The sequence below is a fragment of the Hippopotamus amphibius genome, chromosome 12 (assembly GCF_030028045.1).
Source record: "Hippopotamus amphibius kiboko isolate mHipAmp2 chromosome 12, mHipAmp2.hap2, whole genome shotgun sequence".
Lineage (NCBI taxonomy): Eukaryota > Metazoa > Chordata > Mammalia > Artiodactyla > Hippopotamidae > Hippopotamus > Hippopotamus amphibius.
The window spans coordinates 90,541,167-90,567,283 of NC_080197.1; the positions used below are offsets into that span (position 1 = coordinate 90,541,167).

Here is a 26,117-nt window from a genome sequence, read left to right on the forward strand (position 1 = left end):
GAAATAAAGTTAGCTAACCTGACACAAATTTTTTCAGAAGTTGTTTTTGTTCTTATTCAATAAACATCAAAAAACTATTATGTACAAAATAACAAGTGGGACAATGGGATATATACCCACACTCAAAATATATATTCCTAACCAGGCAGTTTATATCTAGCGGTAAAGAGAGAGAGAGAGAGAGAGAGAGAGAGAGAGAGAACAAGTAAATGTAAGAAAGGAGGAAAGAGGGAGGAGTTTGGACAGAGGCTATGTTCCCAATGGGAACACTGGTCTCAGGGTTTCTGTTAAATCCCAACTTGGTACATCCTAACAAGACAAGGCTGACCAGGAAACTCATCCTTTTAAGTAGGATTGCTAAGCTCCTATTTTAGGACTAACAACTGTGCTGAGCTCTGGTGACACACTGTTGAGAAGGACAGAATGCCCTTCAGGAAACTCAAGAATCTCCTGAGAGGTAGAGTCAGGTGAGCAAGCAATGAGAATATAATGTACCATCACAGGCGTAGATTCTAGATGCCACAGGAGCACACAGAAGAGGCTTATAATCCTGTGTCGGAGGGTCAGGGATGGTTTCAAGGGCAGGACAAAAAGGTTCCAAAAAAAAAAAACCTTTAGTATCTTTCCTATTGAATCCATCTCCTATGTATGTTTCTTTCTGGAAATTTCCTTTTATTTGGCATTATGTCATCAACCATTTCAAAGGCATTCACTTCTTAAGTATTTTTCAATCAATCTGTATTTTTCAAACTGATGACTGAAGAGCTTCACAGCATTTTCCTGGAGGTCTCACCATGTCCTAGGGGCCAAAGGTATATGAAGACAAACATTTCTCCTAAGGAAAATAAGTTCCCAGGTCAAATATTTCAATAATCTTCCATGTAAGAAAAATGTCATACTGCCCCGGAATGCATAGTTTCTTTTTTAAATTGTGTGTGGTTTTCTATCCAAACTAAACTTAGACCTGTCTCCAAAATAAACTTCAGGAAGGCTAAATAAATTTAGTAAAAGGAAAAAAAAAAACCCCAAAAATGTAAATCTAATATTTCAATACAGTTATGCTTCTTAGTAGGGAATTTCTATAGCATTGTGACCCCAACATGGGATTTGCCTCAGACAGGTTGGGTTCAAAGTCCAGTTCTTCCACTCACAAGCGAGAGGGGCCTTTTTATCTAACTTAACTGTGCCCCAATTTCCTTATCTCTAAGGAATGAAGTAAGCTGGATAATGGGACAATAATAGCCCCTACTTCACACAGTGGATGAATTAAATAATCGCATATTTATAAACAACTTAAAATAGTGCCTGCGCCAAGTACTACATCAACATTAGCTATTCTTACTAATTACAGTAATTCTAAGTGCAGATACCTGTGAGAAAACAATTCACCCAGTTCTGGGGAGAAAGTTAAAAGTGGTGTGGAAAATAAGACACATCCGGCAAGTCCCCGGTCTGTGCTTTTGCCTCGGGCGGGAGTGAGAGAAAAAGGCCCCCAGAGGCGGCTGCGAGGAAACCTGCACAGAGCAAACCCATAACGCTGTCTTCTCAGGCAAAGCAGTCTGTAAACAAAGATCTTAACTTTCTAATTCGGGCTAGTATATTTTTTTTTCATTTGCTTCCAAGAGTTTGATGGAATGACTTGAGGAAAAGGAAACGGTGACAATTACTAGAAAGAACTTAAAAAAGCACTAGAGATGAAACAGTTGGAGTACTTCTGTAACAAACTTTTCCTTACAAGGGCAGAGATAGAGGCGGGGTGTCTGTGTAATGCCTACTCAATGCAGCAGAAGGAGCAGAGGAAATCTTTGCCGATCTCGGATTTCCAACAAAAAGTCTTAACCGGGAACCACCTGGAACCTGCTGCACCACAAACCCCACGTTCACCGAAGATTCGAAGATTTCCTCGTGGCTCCGGGAGTTTCATCGGACAAATCCCAGTGCCTATGGGGCTGCCCGGGCACAGGGGATGGGGTCAGGGCCTCACCCTTTGGTCCCTCCCTCCGGTGCGAGCTTTCACAGCCACAGTTCCCCACGGCAGAAGCCACGTACACAGGCACCGACAGCTGCCAACAGGGCGTGATCGCTTCCCAGACTCCATCTCCCCAGCAGTACTATGCCCACGCGGCCAGGCGAGTCCGCGAAAACTCCGCGGGGCGTCGAGGCCCCCTGCGGCTTTCCTCAAAGCACCCCGAGATTAGCCCTGCTGTTTACAGGGCTCTCTAGGTTTTCCACGTCGCAGCCGCGGGGCTGGGCGCGCCCTGGGCAGCCATCCAGCTGGCCGAGCTGGACCGAGGGGGCGTTGGGGGGCCGAGATAAAGGCCCGCGCCTCCGCATCTCCAGTCTCCTCTCTCCTGGGCTCCCCGGCCTCCCCCCTCACTTCCCTCCTCTCCTCCCCACCCCCCGCCTTCCCCTCCCCGGTTTCCCTCCTCTCCACTCCGCTCCCCCGCCCGGGGCCCGGGAGGCGGCGCCTGGCGAGTCACCGTCACGTGGCCCCGGGTGCGCAGGGACCTCCCCGCGCCTCCGCGGCCCGCCCGCTCCGAGCCCTAGTGGAAAATTTTCCGAGACCGACCGGGGCTGCGCGCCCGAGGCCCCGCCCCGCCTCTCCCCCCGCCTCCCCCGGCCCCCCGCCTTCCGGCCGCAGCCCGCCCCGCCCCTGCGGAGGTGCCTCTCTCCCTCGGGGGCCGCGCTGTGCTCGCCCCGCCTGCCGCCGCCGCCCCCCGGGCTGGCGCCGCGCGCGCCGCTGGCCCTCCGGCCGGCAGCCGTCGCTTCCTTCGCGCCCCTCCTTGGAGCTCCGAGCAGCCGCGCTGCCTTGCCCTCGACCTTGCGTGTACCCGGCTGGCATCCTGAGAGCCGAGGAGCGGCGTCGTGGCGCCTCCGCCTTATCCTCTGGGGCGCCGCAGCCCCCTCGGCCCCGCCACCTCCGATGCGCAGGACGCGGGTCACGGGTCCCCCCCCCACACCTCCCTGGGGGATGGAAGACAAAGGAAGGAGATGGTTCCCACGCGCGTCTTGCCCGCTGCTCGTTTAACGCCCTGCATCGCGTCGTCGTTCAAACACAGCGTGTCCTGGCCCTATTGTAAATAGTTTACTTCCCCCCGCTTACCACCAGGAAAATAAGCAAGTTGTTTCCCTACCCCATAACATTCCCCCCTTCGTTTTTCCAGCCGCGAATGAAATGTATTCCTGAGACAGCAACTTTGGAGAGTTTGTTGACCTTATCCACCCAGGGGTGACACGCGGTTACACAATGACATTATTTCACTCAAAAGGGGTGTGTTATGTGCGTGGTTCACTTCAAGAAAGCAAACCACATTTAACAGTTTCGACGACCGGTGGGCTCTGGGCTGTCCTTACCTTTACCGATGGGTGCCACTGAATGGGGAGAGGGGGTTGAGAAGTGGCGTCCGCACCAGGTGTCCCATGATGAGGTTACCTGGAGGTGGACGCAGGCGTTTAATCGGACAAAAGGTGCCAAAGATTTCGCCAAAACAGTGGGAGTTTTACCTAAGTAAAGATCCCATAACCAAGCCCAGATATTAAAATGCTTTCCAGCTAAGAACCAGAATTTCAGGTATGTTCATTTTAATAAATTCTTATTTCAGTATCTTAGCTCTGGGCAAAGAAAGATCTGAAAACTGACTGAAAGCCAGGAATATAAGTCCATGGTGGCCTACGAATGTTTTGAGTAGAACACATCATTCAGTCACTCATTTTTCTCTGGACAAGAAAACACACTGCTAACAATTAGGAAGCGTAAAAATAAAAGTATTTTTTAAAAGTCCTATTTTGGAAAATTATGAGTTTGAAATTTTAAAGTCATTTACTGCCAAGTAGCAGGTGTCAGTTTACCCAGTGAAAGAACCGTGGTCAATTAAAAAATTCCTCAGCTTTCTGACACTGTTTTCATTCATATTCATTAGTATATACCACACCTACCAAAATGGACCATTCCAGGGTCACAGGAAAAGGCCAGTGGGTAAACACCACAAAAAGGTCTCTAATCAAGCCATTTCTTACCCCTTTATTTGGGGAGGAGATGGGATAAACAGAGTACTGATACTCTCAGAAGTTCTAGAGTCCTGACATAATTAAATAGGTTTATACTAAAATGTCTGTAAAACTATCTAAATGTTTCTAAGTTGTTTTTTAAGGTTGAGTTTCTGTGGGCACCATAATTTTCTTTTTCTGGATGAGTGGTGAGGTGTGTACTTGCAAAACATTAATACTTGCAAACATATGGATTCATAATATAAAGGGGTTTTTTTTGCATGACTGTGTTACCTAATTCTGGCCAATAGGATCAGAGACAACCACAGCGGTACTTCCAGGAAATATTCCCTCTCTTAATAAAATTAACTCACAGAATTGACACTTATTTCTTTTTCAGTGGATGTGGGCCTGTCTGCACCTGAGCCCTGAAACTACAGCAGCCAGCGTGTGACCATGACAGGAGATAATCTCCAGCATGCTGAAGATGATAGAATGAAAAGATGGTGAGTTCTTACTCTGAGGAGATTAAAAGGCCAAGAACTAACCTTAGGATTGTCCTATCTGTAGACTTCCTGTTAGACGAGTTAGTTAAGTGTCCTTATTATTTAAGCCACTTCTAATTGCATATTGTGTTTCTTGCAATAAAAAGTCTTCTGCTACTGACAACCTCTCTGTGGTAGCTAGCCTCCAGGAAGGCCCCAATGATCCTCACCTCCTGGTATTCACATCTTTCTATAATCCCCTCCTATGTTGCATCAGGGTTTGCTTTTGTGACTTGTAGAATATGGAGGAAATATAAAGTGTGATTTCCAAGTCTAGTTTATAAAGGCATTGCAGCTTCTGCCTTGATCTCTCTTGGATCACTTGCTTTGCGATCAGCCAGCTACAATGTTATGGGGATACTCAATCAGGCTTGCGGAGAAGGCTTCTTGGGGAAGAATCAACTGGCCAGTACCAACTTGCCAGCATGTGAGTGAGTGACCTTAGAAACAGATCTTCCAACCCTAGTCGGGTCATCAGATAACTATAGACATAGTTATTAGATGGCTACACCAAGCTAAAACACACAATTGAATTGCTCTTGAATTTCTGATTCATACTAACTTTGAGAGTTTCAGCCACTGAGTTTTGGAATAATTTGTTACACAGTAACTGCTACCTAGTAGAGTATCCTTCAATACCAGAAAAACAGGCCACAGTCACCAGGGTGCTAAGAGTTAATACTATTGCTTGGGGCTTAGGAGATGTCTTAAAAATAAAATACAGCCCTTTATTTGTTGAGCCCCTACTAAACATAACCTCAAGAATAAAATATAAAATAGAAGAAAAAAAGAAAAGAGTAGAGAAAGGAATTTATTGAGGAACCTGGGAGAAATTAATGCTAAGAAAATATGGAAGTCATTGGAATAAAGGGAGGGGTGTGGTCTGAAGGGAAAGGGGGGGGGGGAGGGGGTGGAGTCCACTATTCCTCCATGATGCCAGTGTCCATACTTGAATTTTGAATGACATGGTCTGGACAAGAATGTCAGGCTGTGGACATAGCAAAAAGTCATATTAATTAGGTAAAATGAAGCCATTAGAAAGCAAGTCTTGGAATCAGTTCTCATGCCTGTGGCTTACAGAAAACTAGCCTCAAGGAAAACCTGTCCTTTTCCACCAAGTTGTTGCAACAGACATTTATTATGTACTAGGCACCGATGGATAAAGTTAAATGTGCTGATTTAATCAACACTATGGAACTCCTTCGATGTATCAGGCACGGTTCTAGGCACTAAAGATTCAAGGATGACCAAACCAAAAGACTTATCCTTGTGGGGTTAACACTCCAGAAAGGGGTTTGAGAGGGAAAATGCAGGAAGGGGGAAGAGATCATAGGCAAATAAACAAATAATGAAATAATGTGTTCTCATACCATGGAAAAACTGTGAAAAAATAAAATATGACAGTGAATGAGGAAATGGAGATTGCATGCAAGGGGCAACTTTTGCTGGGATGGTCAAGGAAGACTTTTTTTTTTTTTTTTTTTTTTTTTTTGAGGAGTGACATTTAAATAGACCTAAGTGATGCCACCCAAACATATAGGCAAGGAGACTTCCAGATGTAAGAAACAGCAAGCACAGTGCCTTGAAAAAGGAATAACTTAGAGTATTTCAGGGACAGAAAGAAAATCATTGTGGCTAGTACACAGTGAAAAGGAACATTGTAAATCAACTATATCCAATAATCAGTAATTTAAAAAAAAGATGGAATGATGCAACAACAACAACAAAAAGGAAGGAAGGGAGGGAGAGAGAGAGAGAGGAAGGAAGGAAGGGAGGAGGGAGGGAAAGAGAAAGAAAGAGAAAGAAAGAAAGAAAGGGAGAGAGAAAGAAAGAAGGAAAGGAAGGAAGGAAGGAAAATAGTGTCAGGAGATGAGGTTGAGGAAGTAGGCAAGGGCACAGCCAGTAGGGCCATGGTGAGTAAGGAATATGGATTTTATTCTGGTTGCAGTTAGAAGACACTGGAGGGCTTTAACAATTTATCCCTTTAAGCAAGGGATTTTATTTATGTTCTGAGAAGATCTTAATTCCTGCCAGGTAGAGAATGGACAGTGAGCACCAAGAACAGAAGCCCCGAGATGAGTTAGGCTGTGGCTTTTGCAGGGATCCAGGAGAGAGGTGATGGGCGCTTGGACTAGGACCAAAGCAGTGGAGATGGCAGGATTCTGAATATAGTTGGAGGCAGAACCCTCAAGACTTGCTGATGGATTGGGTATTTGAGGAAAAGGAGGGCTGAAGATGACTCCCTGCTCTGGGACCTGAGCTCCCTCATGAATGGTGGTGTTATTCTTCTAAACTGTAAAGAATTAGGGGAGGAACAGTTTTGCTAGGGAAGTCAAGAGTTCTGCTTTGGCCAGTAAGGAATGAGACAGATGCCGTTTAGACATATTAGATAATATGCTTTCTGCTGTTTACTCCTGCATGTATTCATTTGACAAAAATATATTACCAGGTACTGTTCTAGGTACTGAAACTAACAGTGATCAAAGCAGATTAAACCCCTGCCTTCATGGAACTTACATTCTACTGAGAGAGACAAACAGTAAACAGATAAATATAATTCGCGTAGTGGTAGGTACTTAGATAGGTACTTCACGTATTTAATTCATCCAAATACTCAAAAAGTACCTTCTTTTTACAAGTGACTAGGCCAGGTGTGAGTAGCCAGATTCTACCCTGAAAAGACACTAACATAAAATCTAGTACACAGACAACACGAAAAGAAGTGCCACAAAAAGTTACTTACAAAGCACCACTTCAAAGTAGAATGAAATCAGTTTCAAATGAAAGCATCAAATAAAGAAAAATTAATGAAAGGTCTGGCGTATAAGGTGGGCCTCAAAGGAAAGATAATTTAGATACATGGTGATAGCTGGGAAGAGGAGGTATCAAGAATATTCCATTCCAAGCAGTGGGTACAGTTTGAATGCAAAATGGTTTGTGTTGAGAACAGTGGCAAAAGCATAGAGTTTAAGAAGGGGGATGTATTAGTTATCTATGGCCGAATAATAAACTACAGCAAAACTTCGTGGTGTAAAACAACAAATATTTATTATCACTTATTTCTGTGAGTCAGGAATCCAAGCTGGGCTTAGCTGGTCCTCTCAGTAATGTATTAGCTGGGACTGCAGTCATCTCAAGGTTCAACTGGACAGGATCAGCTTCCAGGCTTACTCTTGTGACTATTGGCAGGCCTCCCTGGGCTGTTGCCAGAGACGTTAGTTCCTTGCCCTGGGGGCATCTCCGAAGGGCAGTTCACAAGATGGCAACTGGTTTCCCTCAAAGCAAATGAGGGAGAGGGCAAGAGAGAGCAAGATGGAAGCCAGAGACTGTTTGGAACCTAATCTTAGAAGTAATGTACCATCACTTTTGCTGAACAGAAACACATGACTAAGTCCACCCATATTCAAGGAGAGGGGATTACAAATGAGTCTGAATATCAAGTGAGGTTCACTGAGCTCCATCTCAGAAGCTGCCTACCGCAAGGAATAGTGGGGGATTAAGGTGGAAGTATAGGCGAGTGCCACGTCAGAGAAAGCCGTGAAAGCCAACCTGAGAATGAAACTACTTGGCTGAACATGAAAGGTAGGGTAGAGGGAAGCAAATATAATAGTTGAGCCCACTTCAGGCAAACTGAAATGCTGAATAAATAGAATTTTGAGGACCATCCTAAAGATGAGCTTGTTCAACAAGTTGGGAAACGACTCACGAGCCCCCAGAAACAGACCCACTCTTATCAGGTGACAGTGGTCAAATAATTCTACAGAAGATAGCTATCTACCCTCCCTAAAAACATCTACGGACCTACCTTGACAATGCAGTGCATTCCTGAAAATCCAGAGTTGACAACTAATATTTGTGATTATTTTCCTGCCTTAGAATAGGTTTACTCTCAGTAGCTTTCAATATTCTTTGATCCCAGTCCTCAGTAAGAAACAGATTTACTTCATAACTCAGAATACATACATATTTATACATAATCGAAATTAAAATTTTATAGAATAGTACTAGCATTACTATGTATGGCATACTTATATTTTAAATTCTATTTTGTTCTATTGAATTAAGGGGGGGAAAAAAACAGTTTGTAGTAATCCACTGAATTTATCACTTTCCTTTCCTGGGTCCCATTCTGCAGTTGAAAGACACTGTTCTGCTAAACATTTGCTTAGAGATAGAGCAAAACCATCGCTTCTGACCAACAAGAATTTGGTGGTATAGCTTCCCAGAAATTGGGTCAGGGTACTGTGTCCTGTGCATTCTAGCCCAGAACATAAGGGCAAAAGTTCAAGCACATCAGGCCTCACTTGGAAGCCACTTGAGTGACCCATTATGCCTCAGATTGGCCTTTGAAACCATGAATCAAACTTGCTATCGAAAAATCAATGTTTCAATACCTCCCCCTCTTTTTTGTCATTTACTGTTCAGGTTCTTGTCATAGAGAAGTCAGGACAAGATTACAACCCTCCCCCCAAAACACACACACACACACACACACACACACACACACACACACGCACGCCCTCAATTTTATAGGTTTCCTTAAGCATGTACTGCAATACAAACCACCAAAAAATCCAACGGACAAGAAAACTAGTCCAAGAGCAGGACTTGCTAACCAGAACCATCTCTGCCTATGCAGGGGACTAACCTGGATGAAAACCTGATATAAGACCTTTTGATTTTCATCCATTTGAAACCTGATAGAAAGGAACTTCCAGGGGAGGCGTCTCTAACGCACAACTAAGATTGCTCTCCAGACAAGAAGAGTTGATGGGTGTTATTAGGGAATGTGTGTGGAAGAAAGATAAGTTTTTTCAGCCCCAATTGTGTATCAAGTGCCAGACTTGCTCTGGAGAGCGCACAGTCTCCCTGGTAGGACAAGACTACAAACTTGAACAATTTTGAGTACAAGACAGCACAGGTTTTAAAAAGTCCTCGCCTCGTGGTTTAGAAAACAGTCCCTGCAATAAGAGGGGTGAGGAGGGAGGATTTCCGGAGGCTCAGTGACTAAGCCTTGAGTGATGGTGAGGGGAAGCTGGGCACTAAAGCAAGAAAGAGTATTGTTTAGGTGAGACTGGTCTGACCAGTTGAATGGGGGTGGGGAAGAAAGCAATGTAAAGGGGAAATCGGATCCTCCCATGTCAATCATGAACACTGGTGCAGGCCGAAGGCACCCGCTGCCTCACGTGCCACGGAAATAGGCAGTTGTACAGACTTCCTCAGGAAAACATTGAAAGCAAAAATTGTGATCACACCCAACCCTGCCCAATCTCTCCCACGTCCCCAAAAGGAAGAGAGCAGGAGGTCAGATCGTTTGTTTATTCATTCATTCAACCAACAGTCCTCTCTCCTAAGAGGCCTTTGTTTCCAGCCTTTCCGGCAGCACCGAGTATTCCACAGCGAAGGGGCCCCCTAGTTGCCTGGCTCAGCAAGACCACATCAGCGCTGGAAGGGGAGGACCAGCATTCCAACGCAGGCAGCGCCTCTGTAAATACAAGGAGAGAGGCGAGGAGAGCTCTCCCGTGGGGGTGAGACGGTGGAAGGAGTGAAATGTGTCTGCCAAGGGAAAACGGGACGCCTACACCTTATCGCAAGAGCCGAGCCCCCCCACCGGGGACCCCCTTCAAGCCGTCTGGCTTGCTGGGCAGGAGGAAGCTTTAGCCTTAATAGGTCTTTCCCGTGTCCGTACAAAAAGGATCTCCCGAAACGGAGCTGCCCACCGACCCACTCAGGCTGGTTGTGAAGAGTGAAAGCAGGTCTAGCAGGAGGAGAAAGAACGAGAACAGAAACCTACCGTGGAGACAACATCGCTGTGTTGGCCCAAGTTTGCGAGAGAAAACCCCCCCATGCAAATCACACAAAAAAATACATGCAAGCAAGGATTGGGTGGGCGGGATGTGTCCCCAAAAAGCCTCGAGGAGAAAGCAAAGCCTGTCGGTAACTCGCACAAAAGGGAATTTGAAGGAGAAGGTTCCTGAAAGGCAACCGCATGTCTTGGGTACCAGTCCGAGCTGAAAGGGACAGACCCGGGGAAGCACGGGGTGGGGGGGTGAGGGGATCCTTCGAGGCTGACCAGGGGACAGCGGAGCCGGGCTGGCATGGCGTGGGGGGGGCGCCAGCGCGCGGGGCTGGACCGCCGAGTCGGCCGCAGGGGCGGGGCGGGGCGGGGCGGGGCGGGGCCTGGAGGGCCCGGGCGGGCGGGGGGCGGAGCCCAGGTGGTGTTGATACACAAAGAGCAGCACCCGGCGGCTGGGGCCCCGCCCACTGACGCGTCCTCCCTCGCGGCCGCTATAACCCGCCGCTCGCGCCGCTGGCTCCAGAGACGTGCGACGCTGCCCTCCCGGAGCGCTGTCCTCGCACCGCCGCCGGCAGCCCGACCACGCGTTCCCGCACGTTCGCGCCTGTCCCTTCCGACGGCGGACGCCGGACGACTGGGGCGGCACCTGGCCATTTCCCTGTTGAATTAAAATTCTTTTCTTGCCTCTCGTTGGGTTTTTCGTTTTGTTTTTCTTTTGATTTGTTTTCTCACGATTTTTGTTTACCTGAGAAAAACTCCCCGAAGGCTTTTGCGTGTTGTTTCCGGGATACAGGAGCCGAGACCACCGAGGTAACGCGCGCGGGGGCGTCTGTGCAGAGGGCGCGGGGCTCCGGGCGGGAGTGGGGGAGGGGCGGGGCGGGCGGGAGGGGCCGGGGCGGGAAGGCAGCTGCGCGGGGATCCTTTCCTCCCGGGGAGGGCGTTTTCGCTCTTGAGGACCAGCCTGCGATCCCGGCCAGCACGGGGGTCGCCGTCCTCCTCCGGGCGGGGGAGGGGCACGGCGCGGGGGGCTGCGTGCCCGCCCGGAGCGGAGCCGCATCTTCCCGTTAGGGGGAGGGGAGCCAGCCGAGCGCGCGGCTCCGCTGCGACAAGTCTTGTGATTGATTCGAGTTAATAAAAATAATTACGTCCACGGGTCTTGGAATTTGGGGGCGACGGAGGTGGGTTCGGGCTTTCAGTGTAGCGGAGACTAGGATTGGGGAACGCGAGCCGGGAACATTTGACAATCGGCTATCGATGTTGCATCAGTTTCCTTTCCGGGCAGAGGAGGGGCCGGCCGGGCGAGGTGCTCGCGAGCCAAATGCCTGTGGACTGGTGTGCTCGAGGGCACGGGCGTGAACGTGTAAACAAACCCTCGAAGCTTCTGCGCGCCCTCTGCTCCCCTTCTTGGGAGAGGAGGACTCGTGTCCGCCCTTGCCGCCCCCTTCGAGTCTGTCTGCCGCAGAGGGCATTTCCCCATCTCGGGGCTCCAGGCGTGAAAGAACGGATTTCGCGGCATTGCTATTGTAAATGCTAGAAGCGGGGAGCTGTGCGCCTGGGCTACATGGAATGCACACCTAGCCAGTGCCTGGGTGGGATGTTTGCCTTGCGTGGCTGTGCACGACCAGGGAGGCTGCGGGAAAAGCAAAACAGAGCCCCCGCACCCCTCCCGTGAAACCTGAGAGAATGGAGAGAGCAAAACACTAAATTCCGCCGGAGAGGGGCCTCGGGGTCCAGGGGGCGCGGGCCTCCGCAGGCGCAGCGCTGCAGTAGGACCATCTTTGTTCTCCGCGGCTCCGCGGTCTGTACTTTTCCGCCCCTCGGCGCGCGCCCCCGCCCTTCGCGCTCGGTTGGTACTTTTCCACTCGCCTGGCGGGGGATGAATCAGCCGCGCTGCGCCGCCCGGCGGTGTCACGTGACAAGGCGGGCGGGCTCTGCAGTCTTGACGCGCCGCCTCTACCTTCACAGGCGGCGGCGCGGGCCAGTGCATCTCCAAGGACAAAAGGAACCCCCCGTTACTCGCTGCGCTTGATTACTCCCGCTGCCCAGTATGAAGAAAGCCGAAATGGGAAGATTCAATATTTCGCCGGATGAGGACAGCAGCAGCTACAGTTCCAACAGCGACTTCAACTACTCCTACCCCACCAAACAAGCTGCTCTGAAAAGGTGGGAGAAGTTGTGTGCTTTTTAAAATAAACGGTTTGTGTGCATCGGAAGTTCTTTACCTAGGACTCTGCTTCTATTGCTTTAAATTACTGTAGCATTGGAGAGAGCGTGTACCCTCTGGAAGATTTTCCGGTTGTTGCAGTGACAGGATGTCGTGTGAAAGTCGCCTACTACTTAATATGCATTTTAAATAAAGATGTGTGACAGCTACACGCGGGGGCCCGTTTTGTGTTGAAGCATTCCTTTGTATACTTCACTTCAATTTAGGATTTTTTTTTTTTCTCTTTTGCAGCCATTATGCAGATGTAGATCCTGAAAACCAGAACTTTTTACTTGAATCGAATTTGGGGAAAAAGAAGTATGAAACAGACTTTGTAAGTTGAATATAGTAATTTGTGTTTCTGTGGCTTTATGGAGTAAAAGAATAGTTTTACTTTTAGATTTCAAATCTAACTTGCCCAAAGCTGGTTTTCTCCATTTAATTATTGTTATATGTTTGGTTATCGTTTTCCCTCTGTGTAGCATCCAGGTACTACTTCCTTTGGAATGTCAGTATTTAATCTGAGCAATGCGATTGTGGGCAGTGGAATCCTTGGGCTTTCTTATGCCATGGCTAATACTGGAATTGCTCTTTTTATGTAAGTATGTGTAAGTAGTGAGTCTGCCATGCAGGGCAGTTAATATGATGATACAGCATATATTTTGGCTTCAGAGACAGAATTTACAGTTGAAGTAGTTGACTGAAAAATCATTAGCTTAACATTTAAAATATGAGAAATCTAAAAATCTTTTTATTCTGCTACATAACTGCATGATATCAGAAAAGCCAATTAGATAGGAGAAATTAGGACAACTCTTAAAACTGATAATTAAACCAAAAAGTCTTCAAGTCAAAGGGAATCGTTAAAGTTGAGTAGGGGTTGGATATTTAAAGAGAACCACCAATAAATCCAGGGTAGGGTTTTTGTTCTGGCAAACTCTGAAGCAAAAACTGTTAAAAAGCATGGTACCTTCAAGTCGTTTTGGTAAATTGACAGTCTCCTCAAGGACCTGTGGCCCCTTTCATGTATAAGGAAAACAACTTTTTTTTTTTTTAAGTATATGGAGTGTGATGTTATTTATCTAACCTAGAACATGTTTATTTTAAGAAGAGTCATAATTTTCTGGACACAGAAAAGCAACCTATATGTGATTTTTTTTTAAATTTTTTGTCTTTTTAGTATTAATTTCTTGTCTTTGTGATTGCCACAGCAAAAGATTAATATTAAAAAATAAGTACCTGCTTTGAATTGCTTTTTTTCACCCCTGGTTGTCCAGTTAGACTTAGTTAGAATAGAATTTTGGAGCTGTAAAAGACTTTAAAATAGTGGTTTTTAAACATTTTGGGGGTCACTGACCTTTGGAGAATATAAAAGTATAGACCTTATTTCTAGGGAAAAAAGCATAAAAGAAAAATACATGTGAAGTTGAGTATACGTTTTTAGTGATGTTTGTATCATAGTTACTAAGACTGGGCTTCTGAGGGCTCCTGGCTGAGGCACTTAAGTGGAAGGTAATATGATTTACTGTGCAGACAAGGAAACCACATATACATGTAGCATGGAATTGTCTTTCTGCTACAGATGTGTTTTAGTTAGCTGACTGGTGCCTTCTACTCAAGTTGTTTTTTGTAGCAGAACAGAATGTTCGTGAAAAGAAAAGCAGACCTTTGCAAAGCTCTGCTTTGTGGTGAAATTCCACTGAAGTTTAGCATGGCTTTAAGCATTGGAAGCTAGGATTCACTCAGCTTGCTTTATTAGCATGAGACTTTGAGATCTAAGACCAAGAGCCAGGAATTTACGTAGAAAGGACCCTAGAGTTTCAAAGTTTTTAGTGGGGTGCTTGAATGGTATCATTGTTAAATATTTGAAACCCTTCCTAACTCTTAATATAACAACTGGAGGCAATTTTTAAATGCTCCCAGTGTGGTTACTGTACAGACTTTCCATAAGATGGCACCTTTGTTTCGTAAGAGAAAGCAAAATTCTGATGTTACCCTTGCACTTTTAGAATTATTTATGCTTTAATAGGGTCTGTATGTTTGATGATTAACCATTTAATAAGGGGTTAAATAACATCGAGTGTGCTAAAGTGAGTTTTTAAATCCATCAGTGTTTTGCAAGGTATGTTTTAGAGGTATAGAGGTTAAATGGTCCAAAAGCCACGTGGCTGCTATTGTCTGATTAAACAACTCTATAGCCTGTGCTGTAAAGTAGACTCAGTCTTGAGGTTGAAAGTGACCTCAAGGACAGTTCCTCATTGTCCCTTCTGTGTAAAAGAAGGGAGTGAATTTGTCAGCACACTTTTGAACAGTGTTTTTGATTAAGCTCTGCTTTGTCCAGTTAGAGGTTAGGCTGAAGGTGTCATTTCCACTGCAGATTAGACCCCATAGAACTTTTGGCGTTAGGATGGCAGCTTCATGCTTCCATCTGTGTTTAACTAACAGACATCAGTTTCTTTGCCAGACCTTATATGGTACTGTATTCAATTTGCCAGTACAGAATTTGGAAAATGTGACTGTCGTCTTGTTTGCAGAATTTTCTATGAGTTTCCCTGATTTTGATTTTTTGTTGTTGTCATTGTTGTTCCTTTTAATAAAAAGAAATTTATATTTTTCTTGGTTTGCCTGGAGGGAGTAAAGTAAAGCTGGAATGAGAGAGAATGTGTGCCCTAAAGGAAAACTTAGTGACTTAGTAGAGAACCTTTAGTTCCTCTCTGTTCTATTTTTTTTCCTCCTGTTCTATCCAAACGAAAGGACTGAGGGAGGAGACAGCCCAGTGAGACTGACAGCCTGCTTGTTCTAGCACAGGCATTGTTTAACTTTGTGACAATGCTGGGCCTGTCTTCCATACCGTGGGGTGCAATATAGTATATCGTCACAGTAGTTACTTCTCTGATTTGTGCCCATTTGTTTGTAAAGCTGTTCCCGACACTTAATATGTCAGTATCTTTCCTCCTTCCCTTTATCATCCTTTTCCTTTGCTTATCTATATGGTCCAAGGGCTCTCTAGCCCTTTCCTGAACCTGTCTCAATTGGATTTCACAAGTCACTGGCAGCTGTTAAAACCATTTTATAGATAAAAGCAACTATCACACTGTAGAGAAGTAGCAAGTACACAGCTAATTATCATGGTGCCAGAATCAAAGTATAAGATGTGTAACTCTACCACTGGGAAGTTAGGCTTTCCAGTGTCTCCCAGCACCTTTGGTTCAGCGAGTGAATCCTGCTCTTAACTAGTACTGTAGAGCTATTCCCTGAGACATGATGCAGTCATGTTTAGTGCCAGGCAAGAGAACTTGTTGACACCCTAGCCGGAAGAGTGAACACCCGTCCTTGGGGGCATTCTGTCTAGCATAGAAAATATTAGGACAAGTTCCATGTTTAATGTTGAAATAAAATCAAAAAGAATTATCTTTAAATATAGAGGTGCTTATTTATAACCCTATGCCTTTTCCTTCTCTCATCAGAATTCTGTTGACATTTGTGTCAATATTTTCCCTGTATTCTGTTCATCTCCTTTTGAAGACTGCCAATGAAGGAGGTATGGTAGCATTTTGATATTTCTAAAGCAATGATGCGTGTCATGATTTTCTTCTTCTTCTAAAATACTTCCTTCATGCTTCTGTGTTCTTTACGTTACAGGGTCTTTATTATATGAACAACTGGGACATAAGGCATTTGGAATGGTTGGAAAGCTTGCAGCCTCTGGGTCCATTACAATGCAGAACATTGGAGGTAAGGATTTTTAAGGCGATTTGGGTAGACTTTTTTGCTCTTTATGTAGCAGAGAGTGGTGACACGTTGCTTTTGGTGTCACATGCCACAGTTTGCACTTGTAATGGTATAATTTTGTTTTCCTCCAGCTATGTCAAGCTACCTCTTCATAGTGAAATATGAGTTACCTTTGGTGATCCAGGCATTAATGAACATTGAAGATACAACTGGGTAGGTGCTAAGTAAGGTTACTCATAAGAAACAGTTATAGTCTAAAATGGTTAGATACAGTTTTATCAAAGTTGGATACAAAATGAGTATCACTGAGTTATATTTTGTAAATGTTCCTGCTGAAATTGACCAAGCAGTCCCCCAGAAACTGATGGGAGCTTTTAAGAATGAAAGGCCAAAGAAGGTAGTAGTTATAGAACTAGTTGTAGTAGTCCTATAACTCTGGGTAACACATTTCTAACCTGTGTGAGAACAGGTTTTCTGAAACTGTTTACCTTTTCTCTTTATGTTTACTGTCCCAAGAAGTTATAGTTGAATAACTTATACCCCAACCTAAGTTAGAACTGTTTTCAATTACATTAAAAATCAATTCCTGTCTCATTTTTGTGAATTTGAAAGTTAATCTATGTAAAATGCAGAATATCAGAAAATGTATGGCCATGCTGTACAAACCTTGTTCTAGCAAAGTTACTCATCCGAGTGGACTAACAGGTTTTTATCTAAAGTAAACATGAGGCGCAATAATGTACTTCCCAGCTTACATGCAGCTCTTTATCTCAAAAGAGAGAGGTGTGGCTATCTCTGTGGCATTTGAAATTTAATTTAATAAGCTGATCTTCAAGTATTAGTTTTCTGTTGGGGGGGGGGGTCTCTGTTGCTGAGGTGACCAGAGTAGAATTGACAGGGCAATTAGGATTTGCAAATAAGTGATTTAAAACAGGGTGTAGTTGATTACCTAAAAAGGAGAAGGCATTGTTAAAACCCTTAGGAGAGATGCATAACATTTTCTGAGTTCAGAAGGGCTCTTTTACTATTGGAATCACAGTGGGTCAGGGTATCACAACATACTCTTGACAACCTGAAATAAGTTCTTATTTTGTGGGACTGGGTTTTGTTGTTTTGTTTTTGCCTATGTATTTCATCAGCGTATGAAAAAAATTTCCTTGTTGAAATGTTTAAGTACATTTGCTAACAAATGTCTGAAAGAAACTTGTTTTAAAATTTCCTTGTTTCACAAAGGGATAACTGTATATATACATTCGAAAGAATGAAGCTAGACCCCTACCTCACAATATACAGAAAAAAAGTAACTCAAAATGGATCAAAGACTTAAATGTAATAACTCAAGCTATAAAACATTTAGAAGAAAACATAGGAGCAAATCTTCAAGACCTTTGGTTTGGCTATGGTTTCTTTCTTTAAATACCTTTAGTTTTTAAATCGAATTTGAGGGGTTTTTCTCCCTGTAATTCAATCACGTCAGCAGTCTTCTATTTGATAGTCTTACTCTGTAATAAAGCATAATTCTTTTCTCAGATTAAAAAAAAAAAAAATTGTTTCCAGCATTAAAAAATGTGCGCTTAAGCTATGACAAAGTTGGGGTACGATTTTCTAAAAATGCTTAAAGATAAGATTACTGGCTTCACAAAGCCACTTTGTTCCCGACATTAGTATCAAGCCTTTAAGAAGCATTTTATGTTATGAATTAGCTGGCAGCCTTCCCAGAGCAAACAGTGGGACAAAAGTTACACTGTTTCAGACCCCATCTCTAACCTGAGTGAATATTCATTGGGCGCCCAAAGTTAGAAATCTGTTCTATGTGGGCTTTTTGAATAAGCGAACTCTTTCCAAACCTGTCTTTCTTTTAAAGTATAGAACGAGTCCTGTGAGAAGAAATGTATATTATCCTGAGGATGTGTGTGGCTGGTCGTGACCTTGTTTTTCTTTTCTTTAATTCAGATTGTGGTATCTGAACGGTGACTATCTGGTTCTCTTGGTGTCACTGGTGCTCATTCTTCCCTTGTCACTGCTGAGGAATTTAGGTGAGCAAACCCATCTCTGAAGAGAATCGAAACGAGCCTCACCAGCTAGTCAGCTTGCTCTTAATAGAAATTCATGAGTGCTAAAGAGTCCCGAAAACATACCAGCATTTGGAACTTGTAGTTCTTTCAGAAATTCTAGCAGGTTGGTTACCAAAGGGCCCAGATAGTTTGTTGAGATTTATAACATCTTGTGCTTTATAAAAATACAAAAGGATAGTTGTTATTGATTTAGTTATTAACAGGTAGTTTTAAGTTATTATACATCTTATATAAGAATTAGAAATTTGATGTGTCCACACTGAAGTCTTACAAGCAGAATTGAGTTATATTTGCCCTAAAACCTGTTTCATTAAATGAATACCAATTTTTTTCTCCTCTTCTAGGATATTTGGGGTACACCAGTGGCCTTTCCTTGTTGTGTATGATGTTCTTTCTAATTGTGGTAGGTATAATTTTTCTATAAGGCTAGAGATTCTTTTTCTAAGCCCTGTCGCGTTATTCAGTCTAACAAATGCAAAATAATATACTTTCAGGTGATTTGCAAGAAGTTTCAGATTTCTTGTCCTGCGGAAGTTGCTTTCCTAGTTAATGAAACAGTAAACAGCACCTTAGCACAGCCGACAGCTTTTGCACCTGATGTGGTTTTTAATATGACTGAAGACGATTCTTGCCGACCACGTTATTTTATCTTCAACTCACAGGTAACTAATCTTTGTGTTCTCGGGAAGATTTTAGGGAAGAAAACGGGGAAAACACCCACTGGAAATTTTAGAACACTCCGAAGGTAAAGGGAGATCAGGTAATAGCTGCCCTTTAGGAAACATGGTTAGCTCATTATTGAGGACTGAGAAGAAAGTGTTGATTTGTATCTTAAAATAGATGAAATGATTATCTGATGTTAATAACTGACATTCTGAAGTGAAGGTATCGATCACACTTAGTGAACAAATTAGAAGAGTGGGAGCTAATTAGGCAAGAAAACGTTATTTTAGGCTTTGACCCTGAGATTAATGAATATAAAATATAAATTGCAGAACTGTGATAACACATGAGTTTGTTATCTCAGGATATTAAGAAAGTTTTTACATTTTTTTGCAGACTGTCTATGCTGTGCCAATTCTGACCTTTTCATTTGTCTGTCATCCTGCTATTCTTCCCATTTATGAAGAGCTTAAAGGGTGAGTGCTCTACCTACTTTCATCTGAATTTATTGGGAAAACTGGAAAAATATTAGATTACTGCCATAACTACTGCTAAAATATATGTCTGTATTTTCCTTTGAATTTGCACAGCCGCAGCCGTAGAAGAATGATGAACGTGTCCAAGATTTCATTTTTTGCTATGTTTCTCATGTACCTGCTTGCTGCCCTCTTTGGATACCTGACATTTTACGGTAAATAATGTCTAGTTTACAAAAAGGACGCTTCGTGAAATGAAATGGATACTTTTGTATGGATACTTCTGTCACTTTAAAAACTCAGTCTGTTTTGGTATATTTCATATTTGTAATGAGCAGTTGAACTTAGAGCTCAGGATTGCCTGCAGAGTGTATTGAGTCAGTAATTTCTAGAATCCAGGTTCCCAAAGCTACCGTTAGCCACTGGATGGCATTTTTATGTGATGTGCTTGCATCTAGGTTCATACTGACTCTCTCCTCTCCCATCCCCTTCAGATTATTACAACACACACACACAGACTGTAAGCCAAAGCATGGGATTTAGCTGTTTAGCTCCTGTTGTTTTTAATGGGGGTTATGTGGCTAAATCTCTCCTTGGTATTCAGAAAAATTTTCTTTCAATGTTATTTTAATTGCATTAACCCTAATTCCAAATTAATCTTATTAGCCTCTTAGTCGTTTTGTGAGTAGCTAATAACTTTGGTGCAGATTTTGCCTTAAGTTAGATTTTCTAACCAATCTCCAGAGAGAATGGCACACTTGAAGTTTTTATTTTTTTTTTTAAATCTTTCTCTACAGACCATGTTGAGTCAGAATTGCTTCATACCTACTCTTCTGTCATGGGAACTGATGTTCTGCTTCTCATCGTCCGTTTGGCTGTGTTGATGGCTGTCACCCTGACAGTACCTGTAGTTGTTTTCCCGGTAAGTAATCATCTGCTCTCCTTTCAGCAGGCAGGAATTGTTACACATGAAAATCTGTGAGATCTCCACGTTCTGGGAGAAGGAAAAAACTACTACGGCAGTATCAAGTTGATGGTGGTTTTTGAAGCTTCTCCCCACCCCTCAGTGTTTTGTACATCTTTAAAATACATCCTGGAACATTTTTTCCATAATTGAAAATATAATCTTTCTAGTGTTCAGATGTTTAGAAACAGCAGTAGAGGAGGGAGGAGGGGTACAATTTTAGTATTTAAGTAGCTGCTCATTTAGATATATATCCTGTTGCTGGGGGTTTTTTTTTTCATTAATTAAAGCTGCAATTTTTATTTATCCATTTATTTTTGCAGATTCGGAGTTCCATAACTCACTTGCTGTGTCCAGCGAAAGATTTCAGTTGGTGGCGCCATACTGTCATTACAGTGTCTATCTTGGCATTTACCAATTTACTTGTCATCTTTGTACCAACTATTAGGGATATCTTTGGTTTCATTGGTAAGTTTTAGGAAGTACCAAAGTTGGTTGAAATATCAGGGATTTTAATGTTTTAAAAAATGAATAACAAGTGATTCACTGACTTCTTAAAAAATGGTAAATGCTCTTTTACAGGTGCATCTGCAGCTGCTATGTTGATTTTTATTCTTCCATCTGCCTTCTATATCAAGTTGGTGAAGAAAGAACCTATGAAGTCTGTGCAAAAGATTGGGGTGAGTGAGAGATCATGACTGGAGAAATAATAATGATCTGATGCCAGAAGTCCCTTAACTGATTTTAATTTTAGTCTCCTAACTGTCATTTATTGTAGTTTCACTTCAAGTTTCTAGTAAACAAATGTATCTGTAAGTGTGTACTTCACAGATGGAAGATTGGGGGAGGAGAGGAGGTGAGAGATGGCTTGCCATCTAATATGTATGCTTAAGTTAATTGCAAGAAGATTATTAGATATTTTAGAAACAGGAACAGAGATAAAGAGTGTAAAGATACTGATTCAACTTTCAATGTTGTTTAACCAGTAACTGTTGGACCTCCTACTGTGTGACAGGCACTTAAATGGTCCTGGAGTGTATAAAAGAGAAAAAATAAAGGATATTTAGTCGAATGAGACTTAACTTTTCAAAGCAAGGCTTGGGGGTTGGGGTGGGGGGCTATTATTATACTTTAAAGTGTAATAACAATTGATTTTACGAAGACTATGATATGTTAACCACAAATGATCCTGGTGGGGATACTTAGGAAAAGGACTGCATTTCAGTCCTTATTCTCCTCTACTATTGTAGTCTTACTAAAGTACTAGAATTGTTTATGAACCAACAACTATCATCTTATTTTACTCAGAATATCTAGTGCAGTAATTGAAGGGTAGGATTAGGAGTAGATGTACTCGTGTCTCCTAGAAAAACCTCCAGCTTCAACTCAGGCTGCGTTTTTAAGATGACTTGGATTTGATTTTGTAAGTTAAATATTTTTCCTTTTAAAAAAGGCAGAAATCCTAGTCCAGTTCTAGTAAATGAAGTAATTTATGTAACAAAGAAAATTATATACCTTTTCATTTCATACAAAGGAATGAAAAGGGAAAGTTCGGGAAGTTCAAAGATAACAGTTACTTAGTACTCTATAGATAACCCCTTGATCACTCACTTAAGGCAGTTTAACTATCTTTAGCAAGGTAAAGCTGTAGTTCTGTGAAATATGGAGACGCTTTTAGTAATTGTAAGCCTGTTTTTAAAAGTAGAAAGAGGAATATTTAGCGTATGTTTTGTTGCTTGCTGATCAGTTTTCTCTGTGTGCTCGTTGCAGGCTATGTTCTTCCTGTTAAGTGGCATAGTGGTGATGACCGGAAGCATGGCCTTGATTGTGTTGGATTGGGTCCACAATGTCCCGGGAGGTGGCCATTAACCAGCACCGCTAAAACTCTGATAGTCCATTTGATGCCAGTGTTGAGTCAACTCTCAACTACTGTGAAATTTCACCTAATGTTTTCAGTTTCACTTCCTTTTGAAGTGCAGATTCCTCGCTGGTTCTTCTGAGTGCAGAATAAGTGAACTCTTTTTTGTTTGTTTTGTTTTGTTTTTAAAGAAACTATTCTGTATGATAGAAATGGATATTAACAACAAAACCACGAGTCTCGGGTTAACGGAAGTGACAATTTTATTCCATTCCAGAGAATGGACGAACTCTTAACTTTAATCAAGCCACATGTTTGGCTGTGTCATTGTTTAACTTGGATATTTTATGATTTTACTTGAATGTGCCTAATGGAACCATTCGATGTGAGAAACAATTCTTCTTAATTTACAGCAAAGTATTGAAATAACCATTGAGAAAAACACTATTATTTTTTTGTACCAAAAATATTTAAAGACCTCAGAAGCACTATTTTACTTTTTAAAGATTGCTTTTTTTGAACTTTATCCAAAAGCAGTTGTCAATGAATTCCATAAAAAAATTTTCATTGTTATTTAAAAGCAGATACTAGTATTATGAAATGATTTGCCTTTTTGTAGGCATACTAAACCAAATACTTTTTTTACCCAAAATAATTTTTAGAGAAAATGGCGTAATGAAAAATTGTACCATGAATAGGAGCATAGTTTTTTTCATTCAGACTTCACCATTAAAGGATAATTGGTTGCTTGTGGGTACACCAAATCAGATGAACTCTGTTCATCACTTTTCTTCTCTGTCCCCAAATAATTTGGTTCATTTAGACTCTGAAATATTTATGGCTTCAATCTATTAGAATAGAAAGAGGATAATGCAGATATTTCTGTGGGAAATAAAGTAATTTTGAGGTACCAAATAGTGCAATTGGGTAAAACAGGGTTTATTCAGTTGCATCTGTCTCCAGAGTTGTGTTGACAGCTCCGGGTTTTTTTGGGCCAGCCCTTTTTTGGCATTGCTTCCAGCAGTGGAAAATGGGCATTTGATGGCAGTAGGCCAAAACTGTTCTATCCAGAGAGTACAACTTTTCAAAATGCTCATCTGCTACTGGAAGTGTGAATTACTTGACAATGTATGGTTTAGTTGTGTTCATGTTTTGTCTACAGTAGAGGTCTAATCCATAGGTTACACCAATATTTGGTATAAGTTCTCTTCACATAGGCCACTGGGTTTCTCATGCAGTAAGCTTTTTAAAAAACTCATGTGCACTGGATTGTCATCTCATTCTTGTACAACATAGAATCACTTGTTTACATCCAACAAATGGTTAGTTAGGGAAAACAGTGCAAACTGAGTGTAACTGTTGGTCCGACTGCATGATCACCCTTCCATTTCAATCCCAGTTAGAAGTGAAAAAATTACTTGGCTTTAAGAGCACATTTATTGTACGTCATGGTGTATGGTGAATATATTATTAAGTAATGTGGTACTTTGCTCATCAGGCATAATTAGAAAATCTAATATACATAATTCCATTAGTGGTTGAGGGAAGCAAATAATGGAATCATCAATTGGTCACCTGGCTATAAGGTTGTTCTCTTGAACTAAACATTTTTAGTTTTAGGCAAGGGCCAGAAATGTGGCAGACATGATTTTTGTTACGCATTCTTGTATTATATGTGACTAAATTACAGACAAGATGTGTCTGTAAATCAAAGACCCTTGTGGAACTGGAAGACGTCTTGTAGTGCTACATTGGGTGAAACCAATGGTCCATTTTTGTTTGTTTCTATGAAAATGAAAGTGGGGACCATCTCGAAAGGCAGTGAGAAGACGGATTCTACAGTGCTGCTTTCATTGGATTGGGCTTTTGGCACTCTTTGACTCCAGAACCTCACTTCTACTTCAGACCAAGAATTGGCACTTCTGCTTGAATTCCTGGAAAGAATTGTTTCTTAAGACTTGCCAGGGAATACGAAGTAAGGAGTTGTTCTCTACAGTTTACATCCTTTCCTATGGGAGAAAATACCCTGGCAACCAGGAAGAAATGAAAAAAAAAAATTCTTCTCCCAGCAAGTCGATGTGGGAGTCTCCTCCAATCTGGCTTTTGAGGTTCAAAATCAACTGCCAAGGGTAAATTCCATTGCATGATTTTCTTGGAGCTATCTTGTCTACCTGGAGGTTCTAAACAGTGAATTCCCAGTAATGAGCAGTCTTCAGTATTAAAACCACTGTCTTGTCACCTCATTTTGCATTACTGTCTTCCGTGGATGTTTCAGTTATAACTGTAATGTTATTTATAGAACAGCATTAATCCATTAAAGCCTAACCTATTTTTCAATATTTATGATAATCTTATGTACATACATTGTCTGTCCATATGTATTTGTAAATAGGTTGTATATAATGTCAGGTTTGGGTCTTGGGTTCAAATGTATATATTCCTGTAAGTTTCTTAACTGCATTTTGATGAATTCACATTATGTATCTATAAGAATTGTCCTAAAAGTAACTGTACAGAGATTTCAATAAACAAATTGACAAATTGTGTAAACACTAAAAATTTAAAATATTTAAATTGTATTTGCAATAAACAAACTGGTTGAATTTCACATTTTTTCATGAAAACCTGTTATAAGTTCAGATCTCATTTAAATTTTAAATAAGGTCTAAATTTTCAAAATGCAGTAGTTATCAAAATGTGATCTAGTATAATGAAATCAAATATGATCTAGTGTGATGGAAGACCTTTGAGAACCTGGGTGTGTTAAGCTTTCTGTATATAATGTAAATATCCCCACTGTACTGTTAGAGGCCAACAATTCCAGTATGACTTGTTGGCAAAGAGTGCTACACCGTTTCAATGAAACATTGTATGTTTTAACTGAACTAAAATAAATACATACTTAATCCTGAGTAGCAGCATTTTATTTAATGATAAGTCGTGTCTGGTACATTCTGTAAGCACAGCAACCTAGCACTTAACAGGGGTCCATTGATGAAGAAAAAGTCGTCGCAAAAAAGTGTAATTTGCTTTTAAGTTCCTAAAGATGATTACCAAGTGTGGGGAGGAATGAAAAAAAAGAAATGCTAAAAAGCACCTGGAGGACCGAGCCTTGGGCCTGCTGTAAGTAGGCCAGTAGTGCATCAGAATCACACCAAGGGAGCTTAGAGTCTGTCATACAGAGTGAAGTAAGTCAGAAAAACAAATAGGTATTAACACATGTGGAATCAAAAAATGGTACAGATGAACCAGTTCGCAAGACAAATAGAGACACAGATGTAGAGAACAAACATGGAAACCAAGGGGGGAAGGGGGATGAATTGGGAGGTTGGGATTGCCATGTATAATTACTAATAAAAAATTATCAGATTGTACACTTTAAATATATGTAGTTTATTATGTCAGTTATATCTCAATAAAAGTTGTTTAAAAAGTTTTAAAAATGCAGCTTTCTGGGGACTTCCCTGGCAGTCCAGTGGTTAAAACTCTGTGCTTCCACTGCAGGGGACACAGGTTCAATCCCTGGTTGGGGAACTGAGATCCTACATACTGCCTGGCACGGGCAAAAAAAATTAAAAAAAAAAAAAAAATGCAGCTTTCTGAAGCACGTACCTATGTAGTCTGATTGCACAGATTAGGAGGGCTAGAAATTTTTCTTTCCCCCAGAAAGCTACCCAAGTGATTTCTGATGCACAGGTAAAATAAGGGGTGCGGAAATAGACTTGGGAAGAAGTCAGGTGAGTTCAGCCTTTGTGGAGAGTCCCAGGAAAGAAGGGGAAGTGCCATGGTTGGAGAGGAATTGGACCAGCTGAGAGTT

General features: G+C 42.2%; 1 protein-coding gene and 1 long non-coding RNA gene across 5 annotated transcripts in view; one reads left to right on the forward strand and one right to left on the reverse strand.

Annotated features, from left to right (window-relative positions):
- The window catches only part of LOC130833887 (uncharacterized), a 106,972-nt gene extending 106,273 nt beyond the window's left edge, over window positions 1–699 (reverse strand). The window contains exon 1 of the long non-coding RNA XR_009048568.1: window positions 496–699. This is a non-coding gene — a long non-coding RNA (uncharacterized LOC130833887). The remainder of the gene's footprint in view (window positions 1–495) is intronic.
- Window positions 700–10,841: 10,142 nt separating this feature from the next.
- SLC38A2 (solute carrier family 38 member 2) lies at window positions 10,842–25,212 on the forward strand. 4 transcript variants are annotated; one of them, XM_057701575.1, is made up of 16 exons: window positions 10,842–11,139; window positions 12,295–12,492; window positions 12,785–12,866; window positions 13,015–13,130; window positions 16,000–16,073; window positions 16,175–16,267; window positions 16,396–16,477; window positions 18,218–18,300; window positions 18,684–18,742; window positions 18,834–19,001; window positions 19,399–19,478; window positions 19,593–19,693; window positions 20,276–20,400; window positions 20,766–20,910; window positions 21,025–21,122; window positions 22,213–25,212. In XM_057701575.1, exons 2-16 carry the CDS (start codon window positions 12,377–12,379, stop codon window positions 22,309–22,311), a joined length of 1,521 nt encoding a protein of 506 aa, XP_057557558.1. In that variant the 5' UTR covers window positions 10,842–11,139; window positions 12,295–12,376; the 3' UTR covers window positions 22,312–25,212. The 4 variants fall into 4 exon arrangements, with proteins under 4 accessions (XP_057557558.1, XP_057557557.1, XP_057557559.1 ...); XM_057701574.1 differs by having other exon boundaries at window positions 24,101–25,212; XM_057701576.1 differs by lacking the exons at window positions 10,842–11,139; window positions 13,015–13,130 and having other exon boundaries at window positions 12,353–12,492; window positions 24,101–25,212.
- Window positions 25,213–26,117: the final 905 nt, after the last annotated feature.

Coding starts and splice junctions, on each gene's coding strand:
- SLC38A2 (XM_057701574.1), top strand. CDS start 12,377: ATGAAGAAAGCCGAAATGGGAAGATTCAATATTTCGCCGGATGAGGAC. Junction 16,268..16,395: donor TACAATGCAGAACATTGGAG/GTAAGGATTTTT, acceptor GTTTTCCTCCAG/CTATGTCAAGCTACCTCTTC. Junction 20,911..21,024: donor GGATATCTTTGGTTTCATTG/GTAAGTTTTAGG, acceptor GCTCTTTTACAG/GTGCATCTGCAGCTGCTATG.